Genomic DNA, 27,072 nt, shown 5'->3' with positions numbered 1-27,072 from the left:
CTATTTTAATTCTTCACAAAATGATAAGTTGCTTTTCAGATTAGAAATTTCAATAAAAGATAACTGGGCAGGTTTATAGAAATATACATAATAGGTTTGTTAGCAAAAAAGTGCCAACCCATTTAAAAGCTTACACTCATTAGTATCTTTGGGATTGATGGTCTCGATTAAATAACAATAAAAATCCATTAGTACTAATTTTGTTACAACTCAAAGACAATTATTTTTTAGCCAAGTAACGAAAATGTACAGAATATCTTTAAGTCAAATGTACAGAATATCTTTAAAATCACTCACATACATTAGTAATAACATGATCACCTGCCTTCTATGTATTCTCTCAAATAATAAATGGCCGATGGACTCTGTCTCATGTTATATGTTATAGCTATTGTGTCTTGACTTTTTCTTTTACAATTACGTACCTTTAGGGTTAATTTAGATCAATGAAGAAAATGTAGAATAATCTCTCTTAGCTTTAATCACTTGGTGAGCAACCTAAATGCCATTTGCTATTTTAATTCCCTATTAACACATAGTTATGTATATTCAGTCTCTGGAAATTTGGGAGTTTACATTTTGAGTTTGTATCATTTAAATCAAGTATATATTATTTTCTGAGTCCCCTTAGCTAAGGCATAATATTGAACTTATTCTCACGTCCCATTAACAAAAAACTAACAATGTAAACAGCAGTTCAAGTTTTTTTAGAAAATAGTTTTTTACACATTAAGAATAATCTAAAATATTGTTAATTATATTTTCCAGATATGACAATGAAAACTCAATCTTGTTATTGTTTGTTACTGTCTTTGTTCCTGTTGAGACTATCAGAGTATGTAAAAATTAGATGTTACATAACTATATTTTACTTAAGGATACCGAACAACCCTTTGATGAAACCTAGAGGTATGAGAGGGGTGTATCAGTTATTCATATGCTTCATATAATGATGCAGCTCGACAAGTCTTATTTTGTTTTATAAAAAGAATTATTTATCTATTTTATGTCTATGACTACACTGTAGCTATCTCCAGACACACCAGAAGAGGGCATCAGATTCCATTACATATGGTTGTGAGCTGCCATGTGGTTGCTGAGGATTGAAATCAGGACCCCTGGCAGAACAATCATTGCTCTTAACCACTGAGCCATCTCTCCATCCCCAACAACTCCTATTCTTAATACAGAAGAAGAAAGGATGCAACCAAGAATAGAAGGCCCAAAGTAAACTATCAAATTTTGATGACTAGATTTGATGAGGCTTAAAGATCAACTTCCACTTTAACTCACTGGGCTCAAGTCTATGTCTTTTTTTATAAACAATAAGAAAAAATAAAAGAAGACAGGCTAGCATGGAATGTGATAAAAGAGAGGAAGGATGGAGGGAGAGAAATAATAAAAGCATAGACAAGAACTTCTTTACAATTTACCTATGTGTTTTCATAAACAGAAAGGAAGAAAATAGACAAATATTGTTATTGTTATGTTTCCTCCCACATAACCATGTCTTCCTTTGAGCTATATTCTTTTTGATTTTAAGAATGTTATAATTTAAAATTAAATATGAAATTGAAAGGTTCAAATACAAATATGTGTAAGAGACTCAGGCAATGGAATCAATGTATGATGCCTGGATCTGACTGCTCATAAAAATAAAACCTTTGGCTAGTGATTTAACTCAGTATTATAACACTTGCCTTGTATATGTGATGCCCAGAATTCAATCCCTAGAATTACAAAATAAAATAATGATGGTGATGATGATGGTGTTACTGATAATGATGACTTTAATATTAATGGAAAAATACCAACATCCTCAGTGGTAAAATAGGTGGAGTGTCTTACCAGTTTGTGATCAGTGAATGATAATTCATCATTAGCAACCCAAATAAGACATGGACAATTACATGGACCTTAATTTACTTTATCTAATAATTTATCTAATTATTAACTTAATATTAATAGTTTTTTTGTAGAACTAGAATGTGTATGTGTGTGTGTGTGTGTGGTGTTTCTCATTAGCCACAAGGAGATGTTTTTAAGATAAAAAAAAAAAAACAATCACATAATATTATTCTTATCAGCTACTAGAGTGTATGGATTGGTGTCACTATAGTGTCCCATTCTATATGATATCCATGACCCAATGATCATCTAAGAAGCTGAATATTGAATATTAAGATTTATGGAAGGTTTCTTCAACCTTCCCTCTGATTCTGATTGTTTCCCTCCTTTTCTGTGGAAAGACAACAAAAACTAGAGGTAACATAAAGTATAGGGCTGCATGATAAAGAACAAAAGAAAGGTGGGTAGCCAAAAACTCACATGTGCTTTTGTGACCTGGTAGTCTAGGATACTTCAGTGCAATTTTGGAACACAAATTTAAAAAGTGTGAGCACTAACAGAGTTCAGAAAAAAAATTCACAAGGACCTAAGACTTCAGAGGTTTTCAGGCAAATATGTGGATATTAGACTATTATCCAATGGTTAAAGAATCTGGGTGGACAAGATGAATTTACATAGGAGATTTGATTTTAATTAAAGTAAATGAAACAGAATATCAGAAAAAAATAGACATTCATTTATTGTTTTATTTTAGAGGTTGTAAATATTTGGAGATTAACAGAGAGGCAAATGTTATGTTTTTCATAGAAATAAAATGCCCAGAGGAGTAAGTCTGTGAATTCTTGTGACTCTCTAAGTTTTTCTTTAATATAGACTAGAGCTGATTGCATCAACCTGTCAGCATGATCCTTTGAAAGGGGCTGGTGGTCTCTAGAGGTTCCATGGGGATGCCTTCTCTTGACCTGAATGACTTCTGTTTGATCAAGGCACTACTCTGGATTCTGACCATTCTTAAATTTATCTCAATAAACCAGAGGTAGCTAAGGAAGAAACATACACCACTCAAATTACACATTATTTTTGATAACCGATAAAAGAATCCTTGAGAACTATATGTGTGTACAAACCACACATATAAAACAATCCTTTATGACAACTGATGTGAACACAGGACTATTTTAGGAAACAGTTTTTTCTTCTTAATGAGTTAAGAAGTAAAATGTATATAGTTTTTTTTAAAAGAGTCATACATTCAAAGCTGCATTCTGAGTTGGAATTTTACTTAATGCTCTTTAGCACACCCACTTGTTTTTAAAAATCTACTGGGGTTTTTTAGATATAAACAAAAATGATATAATACCTCTGGGGTGTGAAAAGAACACTTAGTCACATGCTCAAATACACTTGTGATTTTGGTTCTTACACACACACACACACACACACACGCACTTTAACAAGGACTCAAGTGTACATTGTTCATTTAGAGAGTATAGGCATTGCTTTCAGCAGCTGTATAGAAAATGAGCTAAGGGAGAGAGTCATTCAGTGAACAAGAGATGTCAAGCATGGCCTCTGTGATTTATATTGCCTAATAACAAGAACTTCTATTTGACTCTAAGTATGAATCTTAAACTTGAAAATTTCTAAAAACAGCATAATCTGTGTACTGTTTTCAACACAAGAATTTAGAAATCCTTAAAACTTGAATACTAATAATTTCTGAATACTGAATATTATTGTTTGTTCCCTGTAAGTTCTAATTTCACGTTGCCTATAGATCTGTATGTAATAGACTTCAGGTGACAAGGGTCATTTCAAAGAAGTGATATTAATTAATAATTTTCTGGTAGCCTCTCAATCTGCATAGAGCTCTTTATAATAAACTCATCACAGAATCACAAACTGAACCACAAGAGGAAATTGTCAATACACATAATGCCTTCAGGAGAAAAGTGTCCCCGCCAGCCAAGAACATGTTGAAAATGGTAAGTCTAAAACACAGCATCAGTTGAGATGCAAGGGACACTGGTGGCATTTCCTACATTGTGACTTAGTCCTATGAACTGTGACTATGACAATTGTTTGGTCATCACAACAAATCTATGACATAACAGCAGAAGAACCTGAATCTAAGAGGATGTGAATAACTCTCTCATGTACATGACAGAGCAACAATTCTGACACAACCCCAAGTCAATCTTAGGTGCCTTCAGACATGTGACATGTATTTGAGAATCATGATGTCCAAATTCATAGCTAAAAAATTAGACAAATACTGAAAAAAAATTAGTAGTGAGTTTCATTAATCTCCATAGAAATTAAGGGATCTGGCTTTGATAGTGCAAAAACTGATGGCTTCTACACAAAACAAACTTAGGGACCTTGGCCAGTATCCTTGGATAGTCAAGAGTGATGAAGTCCAGATAACAATGCAGGCCCTAGAGCAGTAATTTTCAAACTATGGGTCTCAGTCCTTTTGTGGGTCACATAGCAGATATGCATTGTGGTTTATAACAGTAACAAAATTATAGTTATAAAGTTGAAATAAAGTAATTTTATGATTATCAGTCACCACAATAGGAGGAACTGTACTAATGCGTCAGAGAAGTAGATAGGTTGAGAAATACTATACTAGATGGTGATCTGAATGCATAGTACACTGTTGTAAATTATGGAGATGAAGCAATAAGAGAAAAAGAAATGTTGTTTCTGAAAAATTATCTCTGGACCACCTTAAAAATTAACAGTACTTTAAAATCTATGTTAAAAGCATCAGTTGTCATAGGTGTCCATGTTGGTGCTACTGTGAATAAATGTCCTTAAGCTAATATTAGTGATTCATATTTAGGTACTAGTATTCAGAGAGAATCCCAGGCTGAAGCAAACTGGGTGTTCAAATCCAACCTAGGCTACATAGTGAGCTTCAAAAACGTATTCTTGTAATTTCTGAAAGTAATCTAGTTTATTTAATTTGGCACTACGATTGTCTTCATTTCAAGGTGTCTCAAGAGTATGATCTTCTTTATTTTAAATCCTTGATTCAAAAGGGACATCCACAGGGACTCTGATCTTAATTATATTAAGGATAAATTTCCAAATTCCTTTCTGCCACATGAACAAATCACTATTTCTAGGAAGGCCTCCCTACTGAGAAGTCTTATTGTATACAGAAAGTAATTTTGGTCTTTTAAATTTCCGCAGTTAGACACACACATCAAAAAGTAATCTTTCTTACTCAAAAAACCAAACCAAACAAACCAAAACATGTTTTGGATGCTAATTAAACTAGAGGAGTAATTCTATAAGATAGCCACTAGATGGCAGCATACACACATACAGAATTATCATCTCACAGCAATGAGAAAAATTCCCTTTACTCCTGAAGAGCGATGACAATAATGCTAATGTTTGCTTTCTACATTGTTATGAAGTCCAGTGAACTTAGTGTGTCCTAAAAAATTGTTAAAAACACCAAGTTTAAAATACAGAAACAAAGGAAATCTAGTCCAAAAAGAGTTGCAATCGTCCATACATCCTTAGAGAATTTATACAAAAGTCTTGGAGTAAACCATGTAAATTCTATAATTGTGCTTGACAATGTAATTCATAGGCTATGAGCAGACTATGCTGATGCTGGTTGCAAGATTGCAAGGATGTCACCATTACTCCCATGTACGCATTTCTGAGTGGTTTATAAAATGATGCTTCAACTGATCACATATTACATTTATCCCACTCACATGAAGAGTTCAGGATACTGTAGATTAACTGACTCAAGTTCTCTGTTCTGTGACCCTTAAAAGCTTCACAACTCCAGTTTGGGGCTGGAGAGATGCCTCCGCAGATTAGAGCACTGGCTGGTCTTCCAAAAATCAGGCTTCAATTTCCAACACTTGCATGGCAACTCACAACGGTCTATAACTCCTGTTCCAGGTTATCTGAAACAAGCAAACAGATACACATGCAAAAAAAATCAATGAACATTAAAAAATAAGATATTTTTAAAAATGGTCACATGTAGAATAATATTGTTGGCCCCTTTGAGTTACTGCAAGAGTGGAAGAATATGGTTAGTAACAGCTTCTAGGGACATTAAATTCTTTGCTTTAATCATTGTTTGAGGTAGGGCTATATGACTCTGCTTGTATTCACAGAAGTTATTTGTGTGCTGAGCACACATTTTAAGACTTAGAATATCACAGGTTTATTGTAAGGACTGCCCACTGAACAAAACTTTTGGCATAACTCTCATATCAACTTTACAGATGCTAGGACTCGAAGAGGTGAAATGACAAGTCCACAGCTTTCTTGTTTGCATCTTTGTTGTCATGATAAAACACTAACCTAAGGGAACATAAAGAAGGGGGTTTATTTGGTCTACAATTCCAGATCACAATATGTTGTTGAGGAAGGTCAAGGCAAGGTCTAGTAGAGACCATAGAAGAATGCCTTTTACTGGCTTATTCTTCATGACTTACCCTGCCTGCTTTCTTATATCATCCAGAACCACATGTAGTCACTGATCAAGAGTATGTCCCCAAAGACATGCTCCCAAGCCAATATGATGAAGGCAGTTTCTTCAGGAGCAGTTCTCTTTCCAGGTGACTCTAGTTTGTGTCAAGTTGCCAGCACAGAGGTAAAACAACTGACAAGTTATTGGGTTAGCTTTCCGATTGTGATCTGTTTTCCTGGAACTTTAAACTTAAATTCTAAGAAACGAGCTATGGTCTGAAGATTATAATTTTGAATTTGTAATATCACAGGAAACTGAAATGAATTTCACACTTGTCTTCTTTTTGTTTCTACGGGAATATTTAATAAAAATTTATCCATGTAAAAGTCCAGTTTCCACAAGATAAGATATAATGAATCCCACATTTTTTTTTTTTTACAAAAAGCAAGAGTATTAGGTTGTGAAAGCTAATTTCATTGTGTTTCTGGATATTCTCTTCCCTTATAGAGTTGGAGTTCAGCTGCTGCAGAGAACGCTAGAATCTTGGCGAGGTACTGTGACAAATCGCAGAGTGATGCGATTGAGAGGAGACTACCAAGTATGTATGGATCTGCAAGAATTAACTTTTGTTAAATAGTTTTTCCAACATTGGAATAAAATGCCTCGGGGGGGTGGGGGATGGATCACGTTAAAGGCAGGAGCTTGATTTTTATTTTCTGGTTTCAGAAAACAAAATTTAAAAGATACAAATACAAATTTATTCCTACAGATTATTGGTATTCTTATGTGAAGTTGTTAAATAGTGGGAGTATCTTTGTATTCTAGAGAAAGACAGATCATTCCTCAATACCACATCGTATGGAAGGCATGTATGACAAATGGATCTAATATTGTTTGAGAACGTGTACTCTAGTAACTGCTTTCAACTCCAAAGCCTGCTCACTATAAGCTCCCACATGTCCATATAGACTCTGACCATTATCCTTGAGCTGATAGGTTACAGAGGTCGAGTTATCTGCAGTCATGATCTTAAAGCTTTCTTATCATCTGTCAGTGACATCTCTCACCAGACTTGAGCACATGGACATTCAGCAAAATAGATAAACAACTGAGTTTACTTCCTGTTTTAAAATGATGCCTTAGGTAATCATGAAAACATTTGGGAAATAAAAGAAAGAGAACTAATGTGTTCTAATTTATAAAAATCTTACGCAGTCATTTTTCTTTCCTCATTTCAGATGCATTTTGTTTTTTTCCTCATTTCAGATACATTTTGTGGAGAAAATATGTTTATGGAACATTATCCTTCTTCCTGGTCAAAAGTAATTGAAATCTGGTACAATGAGTCTAAGTACTTCAAGTATGGAGAATGGCCGTCCACAGATGATGACATCCAGACTGATCACTATACTCAGGTAATCTGTATAATCTGTATCCTTCCAGATATACACATGACTGGATATGTGTGGCTAAAAGATAAGTCCTGGTTCTCTTCTCAGGCCTAAGGAAAGTAACCCATGAAATCCCAACACTCTAGTCCTCAGATTGTGACCAGGACAATAATACCACCCCTTGACTTGACAGTGGCAACAGCAGAAATTCCACCCGAACCCACCTTGTAGTTGAAGATGTGCAGTGGGCCACTAATTGCTGAGCTGAAGTCAGCCTTGAACATACTTACATAGAAGCAATAGTAAAGGGACTCAGGAGGTTGAAGATACAATATATATATATATATAGATCTATATGTAACAAGAATGATTAGAATAGGAAGCTCATGGAAGGAGTTTGAAGTGGGAGAGGCAAAGTGATATAGATATGAGAACCATGTATGAGGTTCTCCGTAAACAGAGACTTTTTAACACATGGATTTTGTATGTGAGAGAAAACCAGATCCTTGACTTAAGGAGACTATCTATACTCACTCACTCACTCACTCACTCACTCACTCACTCACTCAAAAAAATCTATTGCTTTATATATTTTCATAAAATGGCATATTTTATTGTTTGTATTTTTATGATTAAATGAAAGCAAAAGGCAAGCTGTAAAATTACAAATGTCTAACACACATGCTGAAGTCTTTGTATAGGTTCTGGAGATTTATACTCTGGTTGTCATGTGGAAAATGCAAATATTTTGTAAAGTCAGCCATTTCCCCAGCCCTCTTAGCTTCATTTGCATATTTTAGTTGTATAAACTAAGTTTTATTATGAGATTTTATACATGCAATATATGCTCTGACTATATTCACTCCCTTTATTTATTATTTATTTTCCCTGCTTCATTTCCACATTCATCATCCTAATGGTACCTCTATTGTCATGTCTCTTTTTAACACATGGACTTCATACATGAGAGAAAACCCAATCCTTTACTTAAGGAGACTATGCTTTCTCAACACAAAGATTCATAACTTTATATATTTTCCTAAAAATGGCATATTTTGTTCATAGTGTTTGACAAACTCTCTTTTGTATCTTTCTAACATATTAATCTGGTAACATATACTTAGGCTGGCTTGTCTATTGTGAATGGTACCATTGTAAAGACAAGTGTGCATGTCTATATTGTATGTTGACCATGACTTCCTCATAAAAACATCCAGAAAACATAAAACTTATAGGAGTTCTCCTTCTAATAATTTAAGTATTTTTATACTGATATCCAGAGGGGATGCCCAGTTTATGTCTCCACCAGCACCCTGCAAGAGTCATTTTCTTGTGGGAACATCATCACCAACATTTGTCCTTTTATTTTTCCGGAGTGCAATCATTTTCAGAGCAGTGACATGGAATCTTACCAAAATGTTGATTAAATTTTTCTAACAGCTAAATATGTTGATCTTTTTTCATATATCTATTGGAAATTAATATTTTTTCAAAGTACAACCAACCAATGGTGAAAATGTTCAAAACCTGACACTTTCAGGGAATGGTGTTAGTTTCAAAGCATATCAGCTATACTTTAATTTCTTTCAGTTGATGTTCTGCAAATCTTACCTTGAAAGATATTTAAGGCTCCTTGCTAAAGAAGTAGTTCATTGTTATTGTGCTTTTTTTAACAGAACGATTTTGTTAATTTAATTTTCTTACTATTTATTCAGTTTTAGTGTTATAGAAAGCTAGAGAGTGATTAATAGGAATAGAGAAGGTGTTCACAACAGAGACAAAATGATGATAATCCTCATTATAAAATTTTCATGGTAAGACATGCATTGTTTTTGATAATGTATATTTAATGACAGGTAAGGAAGGCATTCTTTTCAGAATGTCCTAAGACAGGCTCAGTCTTGTTAATGAAATAAAGAAAGGGGGAGAGACAGAGAGCCTTTGGGGCTGCTTGGCAAGAAGCTGACATGGGCCAAGGATAAGGAAATGGGCTGCTTGGCAGAAATATGACATTGACCAAGGACAAGGAAGTAGGCTTCAGGCAAGAATCTGACAACAACAACAACAACAACAACAACAACAACAAAGCCAATCTGGCTACAACAAAGAAGTAATTTCAGGTAGGAATCTAAATCTTAGGCTAGAACAAAGAAGTAACTCAGGCAGGAACCTAAATATTAGGCTACAACAAAGAAGTAATTTCAGACAGAAATCTAAGTTTTAGACTTCAGTTTTAGACTTTAGACATGAAAATGACCTTGGGCTAGGACAGGGAAGTAGGCCCAGATACTTTGGTCATCCTGATAAGTCCTTAAAAACAGTGATCATGGGAATGTTTATGTAATTGGGTTTAATGCGTTGCTCTTTCTTTGACTATTTGTGTTTATTATATTGCTTGTTCCTTGACTATCTGCATCTAGTGTATTACTAGACCCTCAACCTAGAAGTGATCTTAATACACGCATGTAACCAAAATGGTATAAAAGCATAAATGAGGAGGGGGAATGGGATAGGAGTTTCTAGGGAGGGGTTTTGGGAAAAGGGGATATACGTATTGTAAATAAATAAAATATTCAATAAAAATTACCACAAAAATAAATTTCTATTCATATTAAATGCAGGAAGCAATCAGTGAAGGACAATAGACAAAGAATTGATTTAATTTGATTAAATATTGAATGATCATTTGCCAGCCATACAGAATCTAAGTTAATTTTAAAGAAAATACTTGAATCTCTAAATATAAAGTAACAAAATATATACTAGAAGAAAGAAAATTTAAACATTAAGAATGGAAAACATTAAAAATAGTTATTAACCACATAGCAGAAGACTCAGCAGTATTCACTGGTGTGTCTCATAACTTACGTGAACTAAATCTTAGTTAGGATTGAAGCAAAAAGTTACCAAAGATATAACTCAAAACAATCAGTCATGAATGTATGAACAGAATTATTAAATAAACATCAGCAAATCATATTTTCTTTCTAGCTCAGTATGACTGAACATAAACAGTATGTGCAAAGAATCTAAGATGCCTTAAAACTTGACAGTTTAATTCAGTGATTTATGATGCCACTGGATTAGAAGAGAACCTAAGAAAGAAAAATAGTCAAAACCATATTAATATTATCCGAGTCTTATAACCCATTCATACAAAAGTCAATTTGATCATTTTCTTTTATCCTAATGGCCTTGGTTCTTTCAGTCTTTTGTAGCAATTTATCACATAGACTTTTCATTTAACAAAACAACTCAGTGTCATATCAAATAAATATATAAAAATGATTGCTCCCATTTTCCAAAGGTGATAGAAAATGTATAGAAATTATACACATGTAAGAAACATAAAATAATAAAAAGAGGGGCCATGAATTTGAAACAAAAGTACAAAAATTATATAACAGAGTTTTGAGAAAGAAAATAAAAGAGAAAAATGAAAAAATTGTAAAATTACTATAATACTAAAAGCTGAAGAAATAGTTTCAAAAAACAAAGAAAATGGTCTTGATTTGCTTAAATTTTAAGAGAAAAATACTGTCATTATCTTTAGAATTATTGGAATGCATTAATATTAATTTTCACATTATTTATACTTTTTCTTGGATATGGACTTAATGAATAAATGGAAAAAATATACTCACTACTTTTAAGACTAATCAATATATAGTGTGAGTATGACAAAATAGACATTCTAATGTATTTTATTGCATTTTTTCCAAATATATATTCTATATCATTCAGAGGTTAACAAAGTTTCATAAAGTAAATACATATTTAAAGAAAGAATAAGAAGTAAAACTAGGAATCATTGAGTTTTTGCATCATCCAAAGTTTGCATAGTGGGTGCAGCCACAGATTTTGTGAAAGTATATTCTTACTCCCAATAAATAATTTAATTCTGCATGGTGTGGAAGGAGACCAACATCTAGGAAAGTTGTGAAGAGAAAGTAATAATTTACAAAATCCAGCCAGAGAAAGCCACTATGATAGAAAGAAGAAAGAAGAGGAGGTAGAGGAGGAGGAGGAGAAGGAAAAGAAAAAGAAGAGGAAAGAAGAAAAGTAAGAAGAGGAAAGAAGAGAAAAGAAGACAAGAAAGAAGAAGAGGAAGAAAAAGTAGAAGAGAGGAAGGAGAAGGAGAGGGAGAGGAAGAGGAAGAAGAAGAGGAAGAGGAGGGGAAAGGGGAAGGGAAAAAGGAAGGGGAAGAAAAGAGAGGGGAGGGGAACAGGAAGGGGAGGGGACGGGGAAGGGGACGAGATGAAGGGAAAGGGGAAGGGGAAGAAGGGGAAGGAAAAAGAAATAAAGATTTCAGTGTTGGCTGAGGGAATTCTGGCCAGGCTTCTAAGGCACAATAGATAATGGGCTTCATTGCAATACCCTTACTACCTTCTCTAGGTTTTAAACATTGTCATATTTAACTCTCACCATATGAATGCATGTGCTGGGCAGCATTATTATATTCATCTTACAGATGAGAAAATGAAACCCTAACAAAGAAACTGCTAAAAACAACAAAAGAACCCAAAAACCAAAACCAAAACCAAAAAAACAACAAAAACAAACAAACAAACAAACAAACAAACAAAAAACAACTAAAACAAAACCCTGACCAACCAATAGAATTTAAGCTTGGTTCAGTTGCATTATAAAAATACTTGATTATTATACCCTATGCTTGACCTGTAATAAAACCACAGTTCTTGGGTTTGAGTCTTACAGAAATAACTTTTATCATATTAGCTTATTCACTTCATAGGTTTGACATGGGGAGAATGAGATGCGTAGATGTTGCCAATCTTGGTTTTGAGTGGAAATTAATATAACAATGTTCTTCCACTAAGATGACCTAAAAACGTGAAATTTTCATATATCTGCCTTCAGAATAAGCAAAGCAGAAGGCAAACTTAAGACATGGTTTCTTTTTTATGATTAACTTGTGTGTGTGTGTGTGTGTGTGTGTGTGTGTGTGTGTGTGTGTGTGTGTGTGTGTTTGTGCACGCGTGTGTGTGTGTGTGTGTGTGTGTGTGTAAGTGTGCCCATAGAGGTAATAAGAAGGCCTTGGATACCCTGGTTCTGGATTTAGAGATGGTTATTGGCAGTCCAGGTGTGTGGTGGAGTCAGTCATGCCCCCTAAAAAAGAAACAAGTTCTTGTAACCACTGTGTCATCACTCCATGCCTTGCATGCTTACATATAATATCAATAATGATGATGACGTTGTAGTCATTAGGGAACATGAAAATCTGTCAGTAAGTCTTATCTACCTCTTATCTTTGCAGATGGTCTGGGCCTCTTCCTACCTCGTTGGCTGTGATGTTGCATCATGTCGCAGGAAAAAGGCAGCTACATATCTCTACGTGTGTCACTATTGTCATGAGTATGTAATGACAGTGTATTATTTTTCCTAAAAATATTATCTTCCCAGAATAGCCTTGTCTAATGTTCAAATATTATAAATGAATGTTCTGGGATTTTTTCCAGTTAGTTTGTTAGCAAAATGTCCTAAATAGACACCAAATGTTTCATTTTTCATCATGTTGTCACTAAGGAATTTGTTAGAGATAGACACATTTGGACAATTTATTGGTGATTCTAGTCTTTCACCAGAAAATGGTATCATACAAGGAAGTGAATTTGAACTTAGGCTAAAAGGATATTCAGGCAAATGCTGCTCCCTATGCTAGGCTTTGGGATCACAATGTTGATTTATGCATTTCCTTTAGAAATGAAATTTATGTCACTTTGGGGAGATGGATGTGCAATCTAAAGAGCCTATTGTTCTTGCAAAGGACAAGAATTAATCCCAGTATGCAAAAACTAGAGTCCCCGGTCTTTCCATAATCCCAGCTTCAGGGAATTCTATCCCCTCTACTGATACCTATATACACACACACACACGCACACGCACACACACACATACACACATATACATACACACATATGCACACATACACATACATTATATACATATACACACACATATATATCATATACATATATACATATACACATACACATATACATACATACACATATACATATTATTGTATTTTAATGGGGAAATAATTTTAAAGGGAATATATACATATATATATGTGTATATATACATATATATATATACATATATTACATGCAAACATATGCACACACACACAATCCAAACACAAACTAAAATAAAAACCTTTTAAAATAAATTAAATGTACATATTCTAAATGCTACCATCACAGGTACTAGTCACAAAATTTAGAACATATAATTCAATTGCTTCAGGGAGAGCAGATGTACTACTTCCTTGTACTAGCAAATGCATTTATGTACATTTAAAAGTGGCACTAATAAGAACTGTATATTATTTAAGTAACATTTAGATATTGATAGTCATGAATTTCTGCATTTCCTAAAATTTCAAATATTTCATATCTATGGCTTTCTTCTATACTCCTTTCCACACCCAGTACTTTCTTTAATTTTTTTCCATGCTTATGTGCTTTTGTGATTGATATAAATAGTTTATCTGTAGGACACAATAAGAGATGTTGTGTTTGCATCACTGGTGTAGTGAAATAAAAAGATGCTAATAAATTGTGTATGTTTTCCCCTTAACTTTGATTTTTGAAAACACTTTTCCAAGTTCTCGATCAAAGCCCCACTTACAGGATTTGACAGTACAAATATCCAGAGCCCTGTGGCACATTACTGTTTAAAGATACAGGAGAAGTAAGTCCAAGTGTACATAAACAGAACTTCCAGGGGATGAGTGCAAAGTCAGCACTCACAGCCATAAATCTAGTTCACCTGACAATTGTCAATATTAACTTTGTTTGCAAAAATGCTTAAACAACCCATCTTTTGGCTGTTGACAGTGGGTGTAAGTTAGTAAATAATTTCCAGTGATAGTTTTCATTATACCTCGACTTCTTTTCTTTTTTTTAAAGGGGAAATAATCAAGACACACTAAATATGCCTTATAAGGTGGGCTCACCATGTGACGACTGTCCAAATAACTGTGAAGACGGACTGTGCAGTGAGTTGTCTTTGTTGTTTAGATTGGGTTGCCTGAAGTTAGCATATTAATATGGGAAACACACATCCTTTAAGTGAAGCATTAACCTACAGTCTATATTTCTATGATTTTCATCTTAATATCACACCAAGGTATTTCTATATTATTTCTGCTTTCATTCCCCTTACACCCAGAGTAATCAAACCTCTTTGACTTTATCACTGGAGGACAGAATTAGAATTGACTAGATACTAAAAGTCAACTTCCCATCCAAAAGTATAAAATTATGAATTAGAGGCAGTATAGGTAAAATATTAATATAAAGGTGACTATTTTTCTCAGACAGTTCCTGACATAACTTATTGCTTTCAGGTTATCAGTCACTTTGAAATGTTGTCCCATAACCCTCAATTTGCCTGAACATGTATCAGTGTGAATTTTGTTATTCTTACTTTTATTTTTTTACAGTCTAGTCATTGCCCTGTCTCAGTCCTCCTCCCACAGTTCCTCACCCAATTCCTCCTTGCCCCTGTCTCCAAGAGGATGTCCCTTCCCCTGCTAGGCTTCCCTACCCCCTGGGGCCTCAAGTCTCTAGAGAATTAGGCAGATCTTCTCACACTGAGGCCAGAAAAGTCAGTTCTGTGCTGTATTTTGAGGCCTCTGAGCAGCTGGTGTATGCTGCCTGGTTTGGTTCAGTGTGTGCAAGATCCCAAGGAACTGGGTTAGTTGAGACTGCTGGTCTTCCTATGAGGTCACTCTTCTTCTCTACTTCTCCTAGCCTTTCCCTAACTCAACCACAGTGGTCCTAACTTCAGTCCAATGCCTGGGTGTAAGCATCACCCTCTGTCTCAGTCAACTGCTTGTTGGGCCTCCCAGAGAAATGTCATGCTGGGCTCCTGTCTGTATGCACACCTTATTATCAGTAATAATGTCAGGCCTCAGAGCCTCCTCTTAAGATGAATGCCAAATTGGGGGGGTGGGGAGGGTGTGTCACTGGCTTTCCTGTCTCTTAGTCACTTCTCCGGTTTTGTCCCTGCAGTTTTTTTAGACAGGAGCACTTCTGAGTCAATGTTGACTGTGGGTTAGGAACCCTATCCCTCCACTTGATGCCCTGTCTTTCTACTAGAGGTGGACTCCTCAAGTTCCTTCTCTCCACTATTGGGTGTTTCAACTAAAGTCCCTCCCTTTGAGTCCTGAAAGACTCTTACCTCCCAGGTGGTAGTTTCTAGCAGGTCATTCCACCTCCCATATCTCCAACAAGATTCAATATTTCCACTCATTATGTTGGTCTTCTCTCCTGCTTCCTCCATCCAATATCCCCCCGTCCCCAACCTTGTATGTGATCATGTTCCTCTTTTCCCCTCATCCTCTAGTCTCCTGCCCTTGTCTCTCCCTTTTCTCTGCCTCCTGTGAGTTTTTCTTCTCCCCCACCCCATACCACAAAATAAGTGGGACTGAAGCCTCCTCACTTCAGGCCTTAAACTTCTGGAGTTCTGTGGATTGTGTCCCGTTGTGTACATACCATCTATGTCCTGTCTGAATTACCACACTCAGAATGATCTTTTCAAGTTCCATCAATTTGCCTCCAAAACTTATTATGTCCTTGTTCTTTTTTTTTTTTTTTTTTGAATTATTTTTAAATTTACATTTCAAATATTATCCCCTTTCCTGGTTTTCCTCCAAGAAACCCTCTATTCAATCCCCTCTCCCCCTGCTTCTATGAGGATGTTCCCCAACAACCCACCAACTCTTGCCACCCCACCCTGGCATACCCCTACACTGCCGCATCAAGTCTTCACGGGACCAAAAGGCCTCTACTCCCATTGATGCCCAACAAGGCCATCCACTATTACATATGTGGCTGTACCTATGGGTCCCTCCATGTGTACTCCCAGGTTGGTTGTTAGACCCTGGGAGCTCTGGGGGGCGGGGGGGGGGGGGGGCGTCTGGTTGGTTCATATTGTTGTCCTTTCTATGGGGTTGCAAATCCCTTCAGCTTCTTCGGTCCTTTCTCTAACCCCTCCATTGTGGACCCCAAGCTCAGTCCAATCAATGGTTGGCAATGAGCATCCACCTCTGTATTTGTCAGGCTCTGACAGAGCCTCTCAGGCGACAACCATATCAGACTCCTGACAGCAAGTACTTCTTGGCATTCACAATAATGTCTGGGTTTGGAGACTATATACAGGATGGATCCCCAGGTGGGGGAATCTCTTGATGGTCTTCCCTTCAGTATCTTCTCCATACTTTCTCTCCATATTTTATCCCACGTTCCCCATTCTATGAAGGACCTAATCATCCACACTTTGTTCTTCCTTCTTCTTGAGCTTCATATGGTTTGTGAATTGTATCTTGGGTATTCTGAGCTTTTGGGCTAATATATACTTATCAGCAAGTACATGCCATGTGTGTTCTTTTGGGACTGGGTTAACTCACTCAGGATGATATTTTCTAGTTCCTTCCGTTTGCCTAAGAATTTCATGAAGTTAATTGCTTTTAATAGTTGAGAAGTACTCCATTGTATAAATGTACCACATCTTATGTATCCATTCCTCTGTTGAGGGACATCTGAATTTTTTCTAGATTCTGGCTATTATAAATAAGACTTCTATAAACATAGTAGAACATGTGTCCTTGTTACATGTTGGAGATTCTTTTGGGTATATGCCCAGGAATGGTATAGATGGGTCTTCAGGTAATACTGGGTCCAATTCTCTCAAGAACCACCAAACTGATTTTTTTTGGTGGTTGTACCAGTTTACAACCCCACCAATATTGGAGGCATGTTCTTCTTTCACCACATGCTTGCCAACATCTGCTGTCATCTGAGTTTTGATGTTAACCATTCTGACTGGTGTGAGGCGGAATCTCAGGGTTGTTTTGATTTGCCTTTCCCTGATGACTAAAGATGTTGAAAATTCTTAGGTGCTTCTTGGCCATTCAATATTTCTCAGCTGAAAACTCTTTGTTTAGCTCTGTATCCCATTTTTAATAGGGTTATTTGATTCTCTGGAGTCTAACTTCTTGAGTTCTTTGTATATTTGTATTTTAGCTCTCTATCTGATAGAGGATTGGTAAAGATCTTTCCCCAATCTGTTGGTTGCCATTTTGTCTTATTGACACTGTCCTTTGCATTACAGTAGCTTTACAATTTTATGAGGTCTCATTTATCTAGTCTTGATTTTAGAGCATAAGCCATTATTATTCTCTTCAGGAAAATTTGCCCTGTGCCCATGTGTTTGAAGCTCTTCCCCACTTTCTCTTCTATTAGATTCAGTTTACCTGGTTTTATATAGAGTTCCTTAATCCACTTGGTCTTGAGCTTTGTACAAGGAGATAGTAATGGATTGATTTGCATTCTTCTATATGCTGACCTCCAGTTGAAACAGTACCATATTTTGAAAATGCTGTCTTTTTTCCACTGTATAGTTTTAGCTCCTTTGTCAAAAATCAAGTGACCATAATTGTGTGGGTTCATTTCTGGGTCTTCAATTCTATTCCATTGATCTACCTGCCTGTCTCTGTAGCAATACCATGCAGTTTTTAATCACTATTACTCTGTAGTGCAGCTTGAAGTCAGGGATGGTGATTCCCCCAGAAGTTCTTTTTATTGTTGTGAATAGTTTTCTGTATCCTGGGTCTTTTGCTCTTTCAAATGAATTTGCAAATTGCTCTTTCTATCTCCATGAAGAATTGAGTTGGAATTTTGATGGGAATTGCATTGAATCTGTAGATTGCTTTTGGTAAGATGGCCATTTTTACAGTATTAATTGTGATAATCCATGAGCATGTGAGAACTTTTCATCTTCTGAGATCTTCAATTTCATTCTACAAAGACTAGAAGTTTTTGTCATACAGATCTTTCACTTGCTTGGTTAGAGTCACACTAGGGTATTTTTGTGGGATCCGGTGGCTGGATCTCAGAGAAGGGCCCCAAAAGACACGTGGAGTCCATGGGTTTAAGAGATTTATTTTCATGGTGGATGTAAATGGATCTTTCAGTAACCCCCGCACCCCGCCCCCAAAGGTGAAACTCAGGGCAGACCTGAGTTAAATAAGGGGGAAGAAAGAAGGGGAGGGTCTGGAAAAGAATGGTTAATTGGCTAAGCCCTCTGGCCTTCAGGTATCCCATTAGTATGTAAATCTCTCTAGGGCTGAAGCGTGTAGTCATGCCCTCTAGCCCTCTACTTGTGCTCTTTGGGAGGGGTTGCATTGTTTTATGTGACTGAATAGCACAGGTTGATGGAGTTCTACATCACTTGTTAGAAGCCTGGACTCCGGGAGAGTGGCAGAATAAATGCCCATCTCTTGCAGGGTCTTTGGGCTACTTCCAGCCAGTGCTTCTACCAAAAACCAAGACCCCTACATATTTTATATTTTTTGTGACTATTGTGAAGGGTGTCATTTCTCTAATTTCTTTCTCAGACTATTTATTTTTTGAGTACAGGAAGGCTACTGATTTGTTTGAGTTAATTTTATATCCAGCCATTTTGCTCAAGTTGTATATCAGGTTTAAGTGTTCTCTGGTGGAATTTTTGGTGTCACTTAAGTATGCTATCATATCATGTACAAATAGTAATTTTTTGGACTTCTTTCTTTCCTATTTGTATCCTTTGATCACCCTTTGTTATCTGATTGCTCTAGCTATAACAACTTCAAGTACTATGTTAAAGAGATAAAGAGTGTGTAACCTTGTCTACTCCCTGATTTTAGTGAGATTGCTTCAAGTTTCTCTCCATTTAGTTTGATGTTGGCTACTGATTTGCTGTATATTGCTTTTATTATGTTTAGGTATGGACCTTGAATTCCTGATTTTTCTAAGATTTTTCCATGAAGGGATGTTGAATTTTGTCAAATGCTTTCTCAGCATCTAGTGAGATGATCATGTGTTTTTTTTATCCAGCCATTTTGCTCAAGTTGTATATCAGGTTTAAGTGTTCTCTGGTGGAAAATTTCTTAGCATCTAGTGAGATGATCATGTGTTTTTTTCTTTGAGTTTGTTTATATAGTGGAATACAATGATTGATTTTCAAATATTGAACCATCCCCGCATTCCTGTGATAAAGCCTTCTTGATCATAATGCATGAATGTTTTGACATGTTGTTGGATTCAGTTTGCAAGAATTTTATTGAGTATTTTTGCATCAATATTTATAAGGAAGATTGGTCTAACATTCTCTTTATGTTTATGTTTATTTTGTTGGGTCTTTGTGAGGTTTAGTTATGAGGATGATTGTGGCTTCATAGAATGAATTGTGTAATGTTCCTTCTGTTTCTCTTTTGTAGAATAGTTTGAAGAAAATTGGTATTAGGTCTTCCTTGAAGGTCTGAGAAATTTCTGCACTAAAACTATCTGGTCCTGGGCTTTTTTTGGTGGGGATACTTTTAATGACTGCTGCTATTTCTTTAGGGGTTATGGGACTATTTAGATAATTTATCTGCTCCTGATTTAACTTTGGTACCTGGTACCTATCTAGAAAATTGTCCATTTCATTCAGATGTTCGTTTGTTGAGTGTAAGCTTTTGTAGTAGAATCTGATGATTTTTTTAATTTCCTCAGTTTCTGTTGTCTCCATTTTTAGTTCTAATTTTATTAATTTGGATACTGTCTCTGTGCCCTCTGGTTAGTTTGGCTAAGGGTTTATCCATCTTGTTGATTTTCCCAAAGAACTAACTCCTGGGTTTGTTGATACTTTACATAGTTCTTTTTGTTTCTACTTGGTTGATTTCAGCCCTGAGTTTGATCATTTTCTGCCATCTACTCCTCTTGGGTGTATTTGCTTCTTTTTGTTCTAGGGTTTCGGGTGTGCTGTCTAGTTGCTAGTGTATGCTCTCTTCAGTTTTGCTTTGTAAACACTTAGAGCTCTGAGTTTTCCTCTTAGCACTGCTTTCATTGTGTCCTATAAGTTTTGGTATGATGTGCCTTCATATTCATTAAATTCTAAAAAGTCTTTAATTTTTTTCTTTCTTCCATCATTCAGCAGGCTGTTATGCAGTTTCCATGTGTATGTGGGCTTCCCATTGTTTTTGTTTTTATTGAAGACCATTGATACTTATACCTAGTCATTGGACTGAAGACCACAGTGATCTGATAGAATGCAAGGGATTATTTCAATATTTTTGTATTTGTTGAGGCCTGTTTTGTGACCAATTGTATGGTCTATTTTGGAGAAAGTATCATGAGATGCTGAAAAACAGGTATATTCTTTTGTTTTAGGATGAAATGTTTTATAGATATCCGTTAAATCCATTTGGTTCATAACTTCCATTAATTTCACTGTGTCTCTGTTTAGTTTCTGTTTCCATGATTTGTCCATTGCTGCTAGTAGAGTGTTAGAATCCACCACTATTAATTGTGTGAGTTGCAATATGTGCTTTGAGCTTTAGTAAAGTTAATTGTGTAAGTTACAATATGTGCTTTGAGCTTTAGTAAAGTTTCTTTTATGAATGTGGGTGCCCTTGCATTTGGAGCATAAGATGTTCTGAATTTTGATTTCATCTAGGTAGATTTCTTTTCTAATCTATTCTATTTGAAGTTCTGTATGCTTCTTGTATGTTCATCAGTATCCCTTTCTTCAGGTTAGGAAAGTTTTCCTCTATAATTTTGTGGACGATATTTACTGGCCCTTTAAGTTGGGAATCTTCTCTCTCCTCTATACCTATTATCTTTAGGTTTTGTCTTCTCATTGTGTTCTTGATTTCCTGGATGTTTGGGGTTAGGAGCTTTTTGTGTTTTGCACATTCTTTTGCAGTTGTGTCAGTGTTTTCCATATTATCTTCTGCACATGAGATTCTTTCTTTTATCTCTTGTATTCTATTGGTGATGCATGCGTCTATGACTCCTGATTTCTTTCTTAGGTTTTCTATCTCCAGGGTAGTCTCTCTTTGAGATTTCTTTGTTTCTACTTCCATTTTTAGATCCTGGATGGTTTTGTTGAATTTCTTCACCTGTTTGGTTGTGTTTTCTTGTAATTCTTTAAGGGATTTTTGTGTTTCCTCTTTAAGGGCTTCTACCTGTTTACCTGTGTTCTCCTGTATTTCTTTAAGGGAGTTGTTTATGTCCTTCTTAAAGTCCTCAATCATCCTCATGAGAAGTGATTTTTAAATCTGAATCCTGCTTTTTTGTTATGATGAGGTGCTCTGGACTTGATCTGGTAGAAGAACTGGGTTCTGATGATGCCAGGTTACTTTTGTTTCTGTTGCATATATTCTTTTGTTTGCCTTTCACCATCTGGTTAACTCTAGTGCTACTTGCATTCACTGTCTCTGACTGGAGCCTATTTTTCCAGTTATCTTGCTTGTGTCAGAACTCCTCAGAGTCCATATATCTCTGTGATTTTGTGATCCTGAGCTCCTGAGTAAAGAACTTCTGGGACTTAGGCTTTTTCTGGGATTTTGAAATCCTGCTGCTCTGAGTGCAGTGGTTCCTGCAGTGGTTCTACCACTGCTCTAAGATGTTTCAGGATATGTTTTTTTCACAGGAGCAGACCAGCTAGGTGTCTGCCACAGCCAAAAAAAACCAAGAAAGGGGTAGAAGGGGAGTGGTATTCTGGAGGGGCAGGGTTTGGGTGGGTGATGGGCCCAGATTGCCCCAGGCTCTCAGTTGCAGTTCTGGGGAGTAGGGTTGTGGGGGAGTGTTCTTACCAGGTACTCTAGGAAGGTTCATGATAAAGTGACATCACAGATCCCCCTTACTGATTTTAACATTCTTTCTTTGTTTTGTTCATCTGGTATTTTGATTATTATGTGATGGGAGGAATTTCTTTTCTGATCTGGTCTAGTTGGAGTTCTGTAGGCTTGTTGCATGTTCATAGGCATCTTTTTCTTTAGGCTAGGCAAGTTTTCTTCTATAATTTTATTGAAGATATTTACTGGTCCTTTAAGTTGAGAATCTTTGCTCTCTTTTATACCTAGCATCCTTAAGTTTGGTCTTTTTATTGTGTCCTGGATTTCCTGGATGTTTTGTGTTAGGTGTGTTTTTCATTTTGTATTTTCTTTGACAATTGTGTCAATGTTTTCCATGGTATCTTCTGCACATGAAATTCTCTCTTCTATCTTTTGTATTCTGTTGGTGGTGCTTGCATCTATGACTCCTGATCTTTTTCCTGTATTTTCTATCTCCACTGTTGTCTCCTTTTGTGATTTCTTTATTGTTTCTATTTTCATTTTTATGTCCTGGATGGTTTTATTCAATTCCTTCACCTGTTTGGTTGTATTTTCTTGTAATTCTTTAAGGGATTTTTGTGTTTCCTCTTTAAGGGCTTCCATCTGTTTCCCTGTGTTCTCCTCTATTTTTTTTTAAAAGTGAGTTATTTATATCCTTCTTAAAGTCATCCATCAATATCATGAAAAGTGATTTTAAATCTGAATCTTGCTTTTCCAGTATGATGGTGTATCCAGGACTTGTTTTGGTGGGAGAACTCGGTTCTGATGATGCCAAATAACTTTGGTTTCTGTTCCTTATGTTCTTACACTTGACTCTCCCCATTTGCTAATCTCTCGTCCTAACTGCCCTCTCTGTCTCTGACTGGAGACTGTCTTTCCTGTGATCCTGGTTTTGTCAGAACTCTTCAGAGTCCAGCTGCCTTGTGATTCTGTGATCCTATGATCCTGAGATTCTGAGTATGTCAGAGCTACAGGGAGTCAAGCTGACTCTGGGACCCTGAGATCCTTGAATGACCAAGCTCTTGAGATCTTGTGATCATATGATCCTAGTCATGTTAGAGAACCTGCCAGTAGAGCTTTCTCTGTGTGTTGTTCAACTGGGTGTGGAACTAGTGCCCAAGCTCTGCTCAGGGTACTGCCTCAGATGGAGGAACCTGTGCTTCTGGCCAGGCAGGGTTCCTGTGTTCCTGGTTCCCACTGGCCCCAATTACTCCAGGTTTTGGGGCAGATGTTGTGACCTACTCACCTACTCACCTATGATCCTGAGCACATTAGAGCGCCTGGGATTAGAGCTTCCTTTGGGTGTTATGGAACAGGGTATAGAGCTAGTGTTCAAGATATGCTCAGGGCACCAGATCAGATAGTAGCAAACCCATGCCAATGGATGTGCTCCTTCTTAATAGTTGAATGGTGTTCTATTGTGTAAATGAACCACATTTTTGGTATCCATTTTTGTGGACATTCCACTTTCTGACTATTATAACTAAGGCTGCTATAAACATAGTGGAGAATGTATCCAGGTGGTATGGTGGGGCATCTTTTGGGTATATGCCCAAGAGTGGTATAGCAGGGTCTTCAGGTATGTCTATTTCCAATTTTCTGAGCAACCTAAAGATTGATTTACAGAGTAATTTTACCAGTTTCCAATCAGTGAAGAATTTTTGTAAGTTGTCCTTTATCCTTCTTCATCAGCTCAGGATCTCTTATCTGATTTTTCTGCTATTGCTGCCCAGATATGTCACTCCTTAGCATATGCCTAAAATACTTGGCATCCTTCAAGGACTTGACATCCTTCTCCATATATACTTACTTAGCAATTGTCATTGGCACGCCACTCACAATAACTAGGAAATGAAAACAATATGAAACTAGCACTAGTAAAGGGGATCCCTGATTTTTTCTCATACTATTGGTTATTTATAAATAATGTGTAATTGGTCTATATCTTATATTTTCTCTTCAGTTTGTTGAGTTTCTTCATGGACAATATGTTCACTGATGACTGTAGAGTGTTAAAGTTTTTATGCATCACTTTTTAGGAGATGTCTAATGCTTATTTTGTATGTCTAGATGCTTTTAGGAATATGTACTTTAAATTTTTATTATTTTACCAACTTATTGTTTATCATTATATAATGACCTTCTCTGATTTTTACTGAAATCCATTTTATCTGTTATTAACTTAGTGACTCTTGCTTTCTTTTCAATTTTTTTTAACATGGCATAGCTTAATTCATCCATAATCTATCCATCAATGTGTGTCCCCAGAGATTTTCTTGCAACCAACACATATTATAGTATTATTTTTGGTTTATTCACTTGCTATATCTTTTAAGTAGAAAATGAAAATTGATTTACTTACATTTAAAGTTATCAATAATAGATACTGTTTCACAGCAGCCATGCTACAAGTGGTTTTTAGTTTCCAGTAACCCCTTTCCTTTCTCTTTCACAGCCTTCTTGCAGTCAGATAACCTAATATAATAGTACATTTTGATTTCTTGCTTATTATTTTTGTTTTGTCTAATATAGATGTTTTCTTAGTGATCTTAGTAATAAGTTGTCAAGTAAGGAACTCAGCGCCAGATATGAGATACCCTCTGCTATATTTTGTATTATAGAATTTGAAATGATAGAAACTTAGATAAAATAATAAAATTAATGGAGGATACTTTGATTTTTAAAAGAGTATATTTGCAGACTGTTTTCTGTTAGATACTTTTTAAAAGTCATACTTTACATCTTTCTAAATATCTTACTTCAGTGTATTAAAGAACCTGTTATTAATTTTCATTATTTTGATTTTAGTATTTATACTAAAGAGAAGGGTAGTTTATGCATCACATTTGTAATATTGCAGCATCCTGAATTTGTCAGGTTTGCCACTGTTCATTTTATAGTTAAATTTGTACAGCTTAAAGAATCATCTGTAGCGTTTTTTTTTCCCATAGGATAGGCATGGTAAAAAAAATTTCCTTTGACCTCATTTTTCTGATTTTGTATTTATTTTTCCTTCATTTCTAAACATAACATTGTCAGGTACAGAATTCCTGGTTCACAGTTTCTTTCCTTCCACACTGAAAAAAATGTTCAACTCCCTGTTTTCCTGAGCAACGGAGCATAAAATATGTCAGGACACTGCTCTTGAGAATCTCCTTTCTGACTTTACATTTTGAGTTGCTGATTATACAACCTATTAGAATATATATTGAGTTAAATGTGGAAGGCAAACATGACTTTCCTGCACTTGGATATTATTACTTTGTATAGATTAAGATTGACTGGTCTCTTTTTCCACATCAGGGGGATGATGGATATGTTCATAATGACCTGACTGACATAGGACTATGCTCAGTTTATGAGCAGTGATTTAGAGGTAGGAGCTGGACAACTCCTGATACTGAATTTGTCCATGTTGAGTTTCATAAAGGGCTCCAAGTCTATGGCTTGTAAGTAATTCTTTGTCTCACAAGCAGGAGGATCTCTCTCTATGCTGTATTTCTTTACATTGAGGGAGGAGATATGATGGCAATTCTTCAATTAGTCTGAACATTTCCCCTATTTTCATACAATAAAACCAAGTACTGAGATCTCTCAGCTGATGAATTTCTTGTGATGATAGTTTCATGACTGATTAGCCACTGGAATGAATGTGTCTTTGGTGAGACTTGGCTAGAGGGCAGTTTTTCTTTTTTCTTTTACTTGGATCTGGGGGAGTCTTGTGGAAGAGTAGGGAGAAGTATTGCAGGCCACAAATGGGATGGGGCTCCACAGGAAGACCAACAGAGTCAATTAACCTGGACCCTTGGGGCTCTCAGAGTCTGAACCACCAACCAAAGAGTAAGGATGGCTGGACCTAGGCTCCTAAAAATACATAGCAAATGTGTAGTTTTGTCTTCATGCACATCTTCCAACAACTGGAGAAGGGACTGTCCCTGAGCCTGTTGCTTGTCTGTAGGTATAGTTTCCCATGCTGGGTTGCCTTGTCTGGCCTCAGTGGGAGAGGATGCACCTAATCGTGCAAAGACTTGGTATCCAAGGGGAGGAATCCACCCTTTCAGAGGAGAAAGGAATGGGGAAAAGAGGAGGAGAGAGAATGTATGGGAAAGGGATATTGGTAGGAGAGGGGGCCAGATATAGTGATGTAAAATAAATAAAGAAATTAATAGAAAAAGATTATCTATATCTTTCAAGGATAAATTTCCAATACTTCAGCTTGTTATATTAAAAAATGACTGAAATGTCACTGTTTCACCATTATCGTCATGGCAGCACTGTTCTCAAAATGACAGAGTAATTGAAAAAATTACTCATCTCCAGTTGGTTGAGGTACAGTATCGTCAGTTACAAAGCTGGGACTGAATAAATGTGCTTCATAGCATGACAAGCATTTTGTCCTTTACTTCATGAGGACCTGATTCAACACGTCAATTGTTTCGCATTCAGACCTAATAAGCTTAATCAAATTAATCCTTTATTATATAGAACATTTCTCTTGACCTTATAAGAAGATGATGTCTTTTCTCAATGGTCACAACTGCTTTAAGCACAAAGTTGCATATCATTTTTTTGTTTGTTTTCCAGCTAACCCCTGCCTTTATTATGATGAATATAACGACTGTGATAAGCAGGTAAAACTTTACGGATGCTCACATCGAGCCGTCCAGCCATTCTGCAAGGCCTCTTGTCTGTGTACAACTGAAATAAAATAA

General features: G+C 36.1%; 1 protein-coding gene across 1 annotated transcript; it reads left to right on the top strand.

Moving 5' to 3' along the window:
• Positions 1–768: 768 nt before the first annotated feature.
• LOC117701995 (cysteine-rich secretory protein 1-like) lies at positions 769–27,072 on the top strand (the record flags this gene model as incomplete). The annotated part of the gene is made up of 7 exons (XM_034493386.1): positions 769–835; positions 3,699–3,833; positions 6,809–6,899; positions 7,568–7,716; positions 12,971–13,068; positions 14,628–14,716; positions 26,945–27,072. Coding segments are annotated over 7 exons (757 nt in total), but the record flags the coding sequence as incomplete, so codon positions are not given.

This window comes from Arvicanthis niloticus, unplaced genomic scaffold (assembly GCF_011762505.2).
Source record: "Arvicanthis niloticus isolate mArvNil1 unplaced genomic scaffold, mArvNil1.pat.X pat_scaffold_392_arrow_ctg1, whole genome shotgun sequence".
Classification (NCBI taxonomy): domain Eukaryota; kingdom Metazoa; phylum Chordata; class Mammalia; order Rodentia; family Muridae; genus Arvicanthis; species Arvicanthis niloticus.
The sequence above is the reverse complement of the archived record's forward strand: the minus strand, read 5'-3'. Positions and strand labels throughout refer to the sequence as shown.